Here is a 10786-nt window from a genome sequence, read left to right on the forward strand (position 1 = left end):
CCCAGCCTTCCCCCACTAACATAAACCTGATGCTGCCCCAACCCCAAAGCCCCGGCCCCAGAGCGCACATGGGGCATCTTGACACCAGCCCCCCCCCCCCCCGAGTCTCCCTGCAGTGCCGCGGGAATCGGGACAGGGGCGCTGGGGGAGGTTGGGAGGGGCCGCCTCCAGCCCCTGTGCGATTCGGCCAGGAGCCCCCCGCGTCCCCCCCACTCACCCCCTCGCCCCCCAGGCGGAAGCGACGTAACTTCAGCAAGCAGGCGACCGAGGTGCTGAACGAGTATTTCTACTCCCACCTGAGCAACCCCTACCCCAGCGAGGAGGCCAAGGAGGAGCTGGCCAAGAAGTGCGGCATCACCATCTCCCAGGTGCGCGGGGGGCGGGCCGGGGGGCGGGCCGGGGGGCGGCCGGGGAAGGGGGGATCCTGCCCTACTCAACGGTCCCCGCTGTCCCCGGCCCCCCAGGTCTCCAACTGGTTTGGCAACAAGCGCATTCGCTATAAGAAGAACATTGGTAAGTTCCAGGAGGAGGCGAATATTTACGCCGTGAAAACCGCCGTGAGCGTCACCCACGGACCCAGAGCGGGGGCGACTCCCCGCCCACCCCCTCCTCCGCAGGTAACTGCCCCGCCCCCGCCGGGAGCCCCGCCCACCCCCTCCTCCGCAGGTAACTGCCCCGCCCCCGCCGGGAGCCCCGCCCACCCCCCCCCTCCTCCACAGGTAACTGCCCGCCCCCGCCGGGAGCCCCGCCCACCCCCTCCTCCACAGGTAACTGCCCGCCCCCGCCGGGAGCCCCGCCCACCCCCTCCTCCACAGGTAACTGCCCCGCCCCCGCCGGGAGCCCCCGCCCACCCCCTCCCTCCTCCGCAGGTAACTGCCCCGCCCCGCCGGGAGCCCCCGCCCACCCCCTCCTCCTCCGCAGGTAACTGCCCCGCCCCTGCCGGGAGCCCCGCCCACCCCCTCCTCCTCCGCAGGTAACTGCCCGCCCCCGCCGGGAGCCCCCGCCCCCCCCTCCTCCGCAGGTAACTGCCCGCCCCCGCCGGGAGCCCCGCCCACCCCCCTCCCTCCTCCGCAGGTAACTGCCCCGCCGGGAGCCCCGCCCACCCCTCCTCCTCCGCAGGTAACTGCCCCGCCCCCGCCGGGAGCCCCACCCACCCCTCCTCCGCAGGTAACTGCCCCGCCCCCGCCGGGAGCCCCGCCCACCCCCTCCTCCGCAGGTAACTGCCCCGCCGGGAGCCCCGCCCACCCCTCCTCCGCAGGTAACGGCCCCGCCCCCGCCGGGAGCCCCGCCCACCCCCTCCTCCGCAGGTAACTGCCCCGCCCCCGCCGGGAGCCCCGCCCACCCCCTCCTCCACAGGTAACTGCCCCGCCCCCGCCGGGAGCCCCGCCCACCCCCTCCTCCTCCGCAGGTAACTGCCCCGCCCCCGCCGGGAGCCCCGCCCACCCCCCCCTCCTCCGCAGGTAACTGCCCCGCCCCCGCCGGGAGCCCCGCCCACCCCCTCCTCCACAGGTAACTGCCCCGCCCCCGCCGGGAGCCCCGCCCACCCCTCCTCCGCAGGTAACTGCCCCCGCCCCCGCCCACCCACCCCCCGCAGGTAACTGCCCCGCCCCCGCCGGGATCCCCGCCCACCCCCTCCTCCGCAGGTACTGCCCCGCCCCCGCCCACCCCCTCCTCCTCCGCAGGTAACTGCCCCGCCCCCGCCCCGCCCACCCCCTCCTCCTCCGCAGGTAACTGCCCGCCCCCGCCCACCCCCTCCTCCTCCGCAGGTAACTGCCCCCGCCCCCGCCGGGAGCCCCGCCCACCCCCTCCTCCTCCGCAGGTAACTGCCCCGCCCCCGCCGGGAGCCCCGCCCGCCCCCTCCTCCGCAGGTAACTGCCCCGCCCCTGCCGGGAGCCCCGCCCACCCCCCTCCACCTCCGCAGGTAACTGCCCCGCCCCCCGCCGGGAGCCCCGCCCACCCCCTCCACCTCCGCAGGTAACTGCCCCGCCCCCGCCGGGAGCCCCGCCCACCCCCTCCTCCGCAGGTAACTGCCCCGCCCCCGCCCACCCCCTCCTCCTCCGCAGGTAACTGCCCCGCCCCCGCCGGGAGGCCCCGCCCACCCCCTCCTCCTCCGCAGGTAACTGCCCTGCCCCCGCCGGGAGCCCCGCCCACCCCCTCCTCCTCGGCAGGTAACTGCCCCGCCCCCGCCGGGAGCCCCGCCCGCCCCCCTCCTCCTCCGCAGGTAACTGCCCCGCCCCCGCCCGGGAGCCCCGCCCACTCCCGCCCACCCCTCCTCCGCAGGTAACTGCCCCGCCCCCGCCGGGAGCCCCCCCCCGCCCACCCCTCCTCCGCAGGTAACTGCCCGCCCCCGCCGGGAGCCCCCCCCGCCCACCCCTCCTCCGCAGGTAACTGCCCCGCCCCCGCCGGGATCCCCGCCCACCCCCTCCACCACCGCAGGTAACTGCCCCGCCCCCGCCGGGAGCCCCGCCCACCCCCTCCTCCGCAGGTAACTGCCCCGCCCCCGCCGGGAGCCCCGCCCACCCCCTCCTCCTCGGCAGGTAACTGCCCCGCCCCCGCTGGCAGCCCCGCCCATCCCCTTCTCCTCCACAAGTAACTGCCCTGCCCCCGCCAGGACCCCGCCCACCCCCTCCTCCACAGGTAACTGCCCCGCCCCCGCCAGGCTGGGAGCCCCCCCATAGCACCCCCTGCTGGCCAGGCGTCACTGGGAGTGCCCCCACCCCACCCTGCTCCCCACAGCGCCCCCTGCTGGCTGGGCCGGGCCGCGCTTTTAACCCGCGTCCGGCTCTGAGCGTCGTCGTCCCCGTCCCCGTCCCCGCAGGGTCCGGCGGCTCCTTCAACCTCTCCAGCTCCAGCGACATGTTCCTCGGGCTGCCGGGACTCAACGGGGACACGTACCCCCCATCCCAGTGAGCCCCCCCGGATCGGCGACGCGTACCACCCCCTCCCTGGTGAGCCCCCCCGTCACAGCCCCCCAGATCAGGGACGTGTCCCCCCGCTCCCAGGTGAGCCCCCCGTCACAGCCCGCCCGGATCGGGGACACGTACCCCCCCCCAGGTGAGCCCCCCCAGATCGGGGACACGTATCCCTCCTCCCTGGTGAGCCCCCGTCACAGCCCCCCCAGATCAGGGACGTGTCCCCCCGCTCCCAGGTGAGCCCCCCCGTCACAGCCCCCCCAGATCAGGGACTTGTCCCCCCGCTCCCAGGTGAGCCCCCCCAGATCGGGGACGCGTATCCCCCCCTCCTGGTGAGTCCCCGTCACAGCCCCCTCAGATCAGGGACGTGTCCCCCCCGCTCCCAGGTGAGCCCCCCGTCACAGCCCGCCCGGATCGGGGACACGTACCCCCCCCCAGGTGAGCACCCCCAGATCGGGGACGCGTATCCCCCCTCCCCGGTGAGCCCCCGTCACAGCCACCCCCGGATTAGGGCTACGGTCCCAGCTTCGCAACAGGCTCTGGGGGGACCCCCTGGGGGTCTCACTCGCCCTCCAGGAGAAGCCCCATGGCTTCCCTGCCCCCCGAGGCTGGACGTCTGGGCCTGCAGCCCCCCTGCTCCCCCAGAGCCCGGCCCAGGTGGGGGAACCCCCGGGGCCAAGCTCTATCTGTCTCCCGCCCGTGTGACCTGCCTCGGCCCCTGAGCTCTGACCCCTCCCACCTCCCCAGGGCTGGGGCGATGCCGCTCGCGCCCCCCCCGCCCGACCCCTAGGTCCGGTGTGCGCCCCCCCAGCCCCGTGGGTCTGGCCCCTCAGTGTCTCCCCCCCCCGCTCCACAGGTGGAGTCTGTGCCTCACTCCATGAGCCAGGGGCCCTATGGGGAGGGCCTGGCGCCCGGCCAGCTCTACAGCCCCCGCGACGTGAGGGTGAGTCCGTTTTCCCCCCCCCCCCCCGTGCTACACCCCGTCCCTCCCGGCCCCCCGGCTGCCCCCCGTCCCCCCTGCTGCCTCCCACCCCCTCAATCCTCCCCCACCCGCTGCCTCCCGCCCCACATCTGTCCCACCCCCCCACCCCGGCTGCCTCCTGCTCCCATCCCCTGCCCACCCACTGCCTCCCGCCCCCCCAATTCTCCCTCACCCGCTGCCTCCCGCCCCCATTCGTCCCACCCCCCCACTGCTCCGGAGCCCGCTGTTCTCAATGGGGCGGGGGGCAGGGGATCCCCCATAACCTCTGGGGGATGTTGGGGGGGGGGGGGGTAGGGGCGTGGCTCAATGTAACCTGTGACCTTTGACCCTCCCAGGCTAACGGCGGGTGGCAGGAAGCCGCTACCCCCTCCTCTGTGACGTCCCCCACGGAAGGACCCGGTAGCGTCCACTCCGACACCTCCAACTGATCCACCCCCCGGCCGCCCCCCCACATCCATGGGGGGCGGGGGGGCTGGCATCTTTTCACGGGAAACAAGCCAAGGTGGTGCCCATGGGGACCCCCCGACGGCGTCGCTTTGTAGGTGAATCCAGAGGGGGCCGGAGCCGAATCCAGGCTCCCTGGGCATTTTGGTATTGAACGAGCAGCACAAAGGTTGTGAGCCCCCCCCCCCCCGACTCCCCCATGTGGGGCCAAGACCCCCCCGGCTTCCCCCCCCCCCCCGGATTTCTCACTCTTCAGGGCGTTTCCTTCTCGTCCCCGTGCGCCGGCCTCGCCGTTTTGCCCGGGTTCTCCCCGTTTTCTCAGCTCCCTCGCACGGCCGTTTCCGCCGCGCTCGGCCCCGTGTCCAGCCGTCTCTCGCTACCCCCCCCCCCCGACTGGCTGCCCCCTGCTCCCATTTGTGCCCCCGGGGCGCTGAGCACGTGGGGCTCCAGGACAGGATGTTTGCGGGAGCAGAGCCCCAGCGCCCTGCCCAGCCGCGGGAAACGGGGGGGTGTGTGGAGAGAGGGGCGGGGGGAGGAAAGATGTGATGGGGAGGGGCCGTAAGGAGGAGGCGGGGGGCGCCGGCGGGAGAAGAGGAGCAGCGAACATGGCGGGAGACTGACCAGTCGAGCTCTAGCCATTGAAAGCCGGCGGGGGGCGCAGGGCCGGCCCGCGCGAGCCAGACGGGAGTGCCGGGACGAATTCCCGAGGAGCGGCCAGGCCGGCGCGGGAAGAGGACTGCGTTTCGCCCGGCGCCGCGGGCCCCTTACTTCATTTACCTCAACGCGACACCAAGAGAGACTCGGACTCCGAGCCAGAGACCATGGAACCTTCTACCTCTGACCCCCAGCCCCCCCATGACATGGGGGGCGCTGGGCCCCATTCCCCCCTTCCCCCGCCACTGTCAAGGTTAATTTCTTTTATTGTCTGCAACTATGGCGTGTGTCTGCCGGGGGAGGGAGGTTGGAGAGGGGGTTAGTTGAGGGAGGGGGGGCTGGAGTGGAGGAGGGGGTTACTGGGGTCCTGGGTAAGTGGGCGGGACTGGATGGGGGCTGTGGGGGGAGTTCAGTGGGTGGGGGGCTCGTCACACCTGACGTGACTCCCCCAGTGCAAGTGTGTGTCGGGGGGAATGTTTAGAATGGAAAAAACTCTTTTTTTGTCATATGTTTCTTAACTTTTTGTTGTTTTTCTGGGTGTCCCCCCCCATGGCTCTTGGGGTGGGGGGTGTCACGGGGGGGTCCCTGGGCATCTCCCCCAGGAGTTACCCTTTGGTTTGGACTGTTTGTTTTGTTTGGGTTTTCTTGGGGAGCAGCTGGTTGGAATGTAACCCCCCCCCCCCCCCGGCTGCTTCCCGCCTCAAACCTCCCATCACCCCAGTCCCTCACCCTGAACCCCCATTACCCCAATCCCCACACATGCTGCCCCATCACTTCGATCACCACCCCTACCCTGAACCCTGTCACCTCAGACCCCTTGGATTTATCATCACGCTGATTTCCCGCCCCCCGTGATCCATCACCCCTCTCCTTCCCCTCGGATCTTCCCTGATTTCCCCCCCCCCCGCAACCCTAGAACCTCCATCCCCTTCCCCTTCATGGGGCCATTTCCCTGTTTCTCTCCCTCAGAAATGGGGCCTCCCTTCCCCAGCTGTGTGTGTGGGACCCTGCCCCCTCTTCTATCAGTTAATAAGGTGGGGGGGGGTCTGTCCTCCCCCACCTCCTGTTTTGCTTGGCTGAGGGCAGCCCTTTTGTCTCTTCCATCAATGCTGGCTCCTTGGCTACTTTAGGGAGACTGGAATGGGGGGACACGCAGGTGGTTGCATGGGGGGGAGCCCAGGAGCAACATGGGGGCCTCCCTGCACCCTGTGACCCTAGTGTGGGGCTGTGGGTCCAACCTAGGAGAGATGAGCCTTGCTCAAGAGCAGGCTTCTGAGGGGAACTAGGCCTCAAATGAATTAGTGGGGGGAGGGGGTGCAGCACAGGCCATCTGTGTTGGTTTGGGGTCCCCCCTGGGGTTCTGCCCCCCCTTTGCTGTTGTACAGACTTTTTTGCCTATATAATAAAATATATTTTTTCCACTTGCTGATTATTTCAGGTCCATGGATTTCAGGGGTGTGTGTGTGTTCCCTGAAACTTGCTGTCTCTCCAAATCAGTTCCCCAACCTGAACCCCAAAACCAAGGCTGCCCAAAGGGGCGACATCTGCTCTCAGTACCAGCCCCCCACCTTGGGCAGCAGCTGCAGGTGCTGCTTGGGGGAGCAGTGTGAATCCCCCCCATCTGTCTCCAGCTGTTTGCCCTGTTCCCCTCCCCAGAAGCAGGCGGGATGGGCTCTGCCCCCCCATATCTCAGGCTTGCCCCGGCATAGCTGGGGGAGAGCTGGCTAGGGGGACACGGGTGAGGGGAACTGCACCTGCCCCCCCCCGAGGTGCCTGACTCTCCAACGGGCCCAGCCATGTCTCCCCCCACAACTCCGCCCCAGTCCTGCCCCCCACTCTGCCCATGCCCCTCACTCTGACCACAGCCCCCTGTTAGCCCAGCCCTGCCGTGCCCCTCACTCCTGACCCACAGCCCCTGCTGTTCCCTTTTCTCCACCTCCCCCGTGGTGCTCCCCAGACGGTGACACGTCCCCCTGTCGCCGGCATTGCTGGCGCTCACCAGCCGCTCATGGCCTTTCGCCCCAGGGGCCAGGGCTGCGATTCCCGGGGGAGCTGCCAGGGGTCCTCTGGGCCGGTCACAGAACCTCTCAGCCCCCGCCTTCCTGCCTGCTTTCCCCTGCCCCCCACTTTCCCCTGACTCCTTCCTTCCTGTCTCCTCCCTCCAGCCCCCGCTTTCCCTCCTCGCCCTGCCTCCAGCCCCGTCTACCTCAGGCCCACGTCTGACAGGTCACAGTTCTGGTTTCTCGGGCGCTGGGGCCGAGCCCCCCAGACCCCTTAGTTCCCTCCCCCCACACTCTTCGCAGGGGGCTGAAGAATCACTGGTGTTTTAATCAGTGCTGGGAACGTACACTGTGAACCCCAAATCCCCCCTGCCCCCCACCCTCCATTCCCAGCTGCTCTTCACCTCCATTCAACCACCATTATACCAATAGCCAGAGAGCCCCCCCGGCTCCTGCTGCCCCCAAACCACCCCCACTAGCACGGGGCACCCCCCGGCTGCGCTTCTGTCCAGCTGCAGTTCCTGGGCCTGCCTGCAGGGGGTGCCACAGACATTTATATTGTGTAGTGTAAGTGGGGGTCAGCCCAGCCCCTTGGGGGCCCACATCACCCCCAAACCCGCCATCAGTCCCCTGTTCTCAGCCCGCACAGGGGGCGGGGAGACCCCCCTCCTCGTCCGTGTGGGCCGGGGCAGGGCGTGAGTCCGGCAGTGTCCCGGGCCCGTGTTGGGGGCGGGGCAGGTCGAGTCCAGCAGTGTCCTGGGGCCGTGTTGGGGGGCTGGGCCCCCTGGGGTCAGACGCTGAGGAGCCAGAAGAAGAAGAAGATGGCCAGGAAGAGGAAGAGCGAATCCTGCCAGCCCGAGGGACGGGGGGCGCCGGCTTCATCTGGGGGTAGAGAGAGGTAAGTGGAAGGGGAGCCGGGGAAATCCAGCCCAGCCCCCCCCCCCCATGCCAAGCAGTGGGCTGGGTCCAGCATGGGGTTGCAATGGAATGGGAGGGGGTGGGGGAGCACAGGGAGCAGTGGAAAGTTGTGGGGGGTTGGGATAGCAGGAGAGTTGGAATGGGCAGCGTGTGGTGGGGAGCTGGGGGAGGAGCAGTGGGGGTAGGGGATCTGTGGGTAGCAGCAGGGAGATCTGGAGGCTGGGGTAGCAGCAGGGGGCTCTGTGGGGGATCTGTGGGTAGCAGCAGGGGGGTCCGTACCTACTCTGGCCTCGGGCCCCCGCAGCACGGTGGTGAAGACCCCGAAGGGGAAGGCTCCGATGCCAAAGGCCATGTGGAAGCCGGCGTCGTGGTAGGGCGGAGGCAGGCCCTGTGGAGAGAGGGGGCGTTAGCACGGGGGGGCGTTAGCACCGGGGGGGAAGGGAGGCTGTTGCCTTGCACTCACCCCACGGCTCTCCGGCTCTGGGCGCTGCCCCCGCGGCCGAGGGGGGGTCTTCAATCTGGGGAGGGCAGAGACAGCGTGGGGGATGGGGTCAGAACAACACCCCCCTCCCTGCTTCCCATCTCCCCTGATGCTTCTCATCCATCCCCTCCTGTCCCTCCCCCCCTCCCCAATATCTGGGTTCTGCCACCCTCCCTCATCCCCACCTCTCCTATCCACATCCTGCAACCCCCCAGGTCCTGGGTCCTGCCGCCCCCACCCCCTCACCCTGCCACTTGGGGTCCTGCCCCCCCTCGCCCCGCAACCTGGGGTCCTGCCGCCCCCCCCCCCCCTCGCCCCGCACCTGGGGGTCCTGCTGGCCGGCGCTGCCCCGGCCGTAGAGTGGGATGACCTGGTCGCGGCTGATGCCGGCTTTGCAGACCGGGCCACTCCTGGCGCTCGGGGCGGGTCTCCAGCCACTGTGTGGGGGTGGGAGGGGAGGTTAGCAGCAGCCCCCCACTGCCTCTGCTTCCCCCCCCCCAACGGAGTTTCGGGGGCAGACACAGGCTTATGGGGGCCCAAGGGAGTCACCCTGCAGAGGGGGGCCTGAAAATCACGGGCAGGGGGGCTGTTGGGGGCCACGGGCAGGGGGCACTGAAGCATTATGGGAGGGGAGGGGAGGAACCTCCACCCCCTGCTTGGGACTCACCTGGTGCAGGCAGGGCCAGCTGGGGGGGGGAGAGAGAGAAGGAATTACATGGTCCTGCCCCCCATACATCCGTTCCCAACCTCCTCTTCGCGCCCCCGCACCCCCTTCACCCTGCCCCGCCCCACACATCCATCCCCCAACCCCCCTTCACTTCCCTGCCCCCCACCAGCCTGCCCCGCCCCACATCCATCCCCAACCCCCCCTTCACTCCCTGCCCCTTCACCCTGCCCCGCCCCCCACATCCATCCCTAACCCCCCTTCACTTCCCTGCCCCCCACCAGCCTGCCCCACCCCCAACACATCCATCCCCAACCCCCCTTCACTTCCCTGCCCCCCACGAGCCTGCCCCACCCCCAACACATCCATCCCCAACCCCCCTTCACTTCCCTGCCCCCTTCACCCTGCCCGCCCCACATCCATCCCCACCCGCCCTTCACCGCCTGCCCCCTTCACCCTGCCCCGCCCCCCACATCCATCCCCAACCCCCCTTCACTCCCCCGCCCCAACACGCCCCCCCTTCACCCTGTCCCACCCCCCCACATCCATCCCCAACCCCCCTTCACCCTGCCCTGCCCCCCAACACATCCATCCCCAACCCCCCTTCACCCTGCCCTGCCCCCCAACACATCCATCCCCAAAACCCCCTTCACCTCCCGCCCCCGAGACGCCCCAGCACGCCCCCCTTCACCCTGCCCCCACCCCCACACGCCCCTCCCCCTTCACCCTGCCCTGCCCCACAACACAGCCATCCCCAACCCCCCCTTCACTTCCCTGCCCCCCACCAGCCTGCCCCGCCCCCGCACATCCATCCTCAAACCCCCTTCACTTCCCATGCCCCCTTCACCCTGCCCCGCCCACATCCATCCCCAACCCCCCCTTCACCCCCTTCACCCTGCCCCACCCCCACACGCCCCTCCCCCTTCACCCTGCCCCGCCCCACAACACATCCATCCCCAACCCCCCCTTCACCCCCTGCCCCCCTTCACCCTGCCCCGCCCCCCACATCCATCCCCAACCCCCCCTTCACCCCTGCCCCCCTTCACCCTGCCCCGCCCCCCACATCCATCCCCAACCCCCCCGACATACCCCCCTTCACCCTACCCCTCCCCCACACGCCCCCTCCCCCTTCCCCCTTGCCCTCCCCCAACACATCCATCCCCAACCCCCCCGACATGCCCCCCTTCACCCTCCCCCCCACGCCCCTCCCCCTTCACCCGGCCCCGCCCCGACACGCCCCCTTCGCCCTGCCCCGCCCCGCCCCCACCGACACATCCGCCCCCACCCGACACACCCCGCCCCCTCGCGTACACCCGCCCCCTCACCAGTACAGGTGCCCGCAGAGCCCGATCACACGCCTCCCGGGCCGGCTCCAGGCAGATGTTACATTCGAAGGCGCCGCGGTCGCGGTTTGGCACCTCGGGGCCCCCGTCCGGGACCCCCGGGCCCGTTCCTGCCGCCATCTTCCCCGCCCCCCCTGGACGCCTCCTCCTTCCCCTAGATAATCCATTGGCCACCCCGACGGCCAATCAACGCTCCCGCTCGCTCAATGGACACCACCGCTGTCAATCACATTTAGCGAGGGAGTCCATTGGCTGCTGCTCAGTAAAACCTGCCTTACGGCATCTAACATTTCTATTGGCTCTTCTGGCTGTCAATCAAAATCTGCCTATCTCCTATTGGGTAATGCTGTTTAGAAACCTCTTCCTAGTGGCGGTGACACAGGCTATT

At 69.9% G+C, this 10786-nt stretch overlaps 1 protein-coding gene and 1 pseudogene across 1 annotated transcript; one reads left to right on the forward strand and one right to left on the reverse strand.

Annotated features, from left to right (window-relative positions):
* Window positions 1-43: 43 nt before the first annotated feature.
* On the forward strand, window positions 44-4718 carry LOC101948421 (pre-B-cell leukemia transcription factor 2). The gene is made up of 5 exons (XM_065564027.1): window positions 44-368; window positions 465-513; window positions 2819-2904; window positions 3766-3855; window positions 4230-4718. The coding sequence occupies exons 1-5, from the start codon at window positions 69-71 to the stop codon at window positions 4320-4322; spliced, it is 618 nt and encodes a 205-aa protein (XP_065420099.1). The 5' UTR covers window positions 44-68; the 3' UTR covers window positions 4323-4718.
* Window positions 4719-7300: 2582 nt separating this feature from the next.
* LOC135974882 (E3 ubiquitin-protein ligase RNF5-like) lies at window positions 7301-10525 on the reverse strand (annotated as a pseudogene).
* Between the last annotated feature and the right edge of the window lie 261 nt (window positions 10526-10786).

The sequence above is a fragment of the Chrysemys picta genome, chromosome 12 (genome assembly GCF_011386835.1).
Source record: "Chrysemys picta bellii isolate R12L10 chromosome 12, ASM1138683v2, whole genome shotgun sequence".
Classification (NCBI taxonomy): Eukaryota; Metazoa; Chordata; order Testudines; family Emydidae; genus Chrysemys; species Chrysemys picta.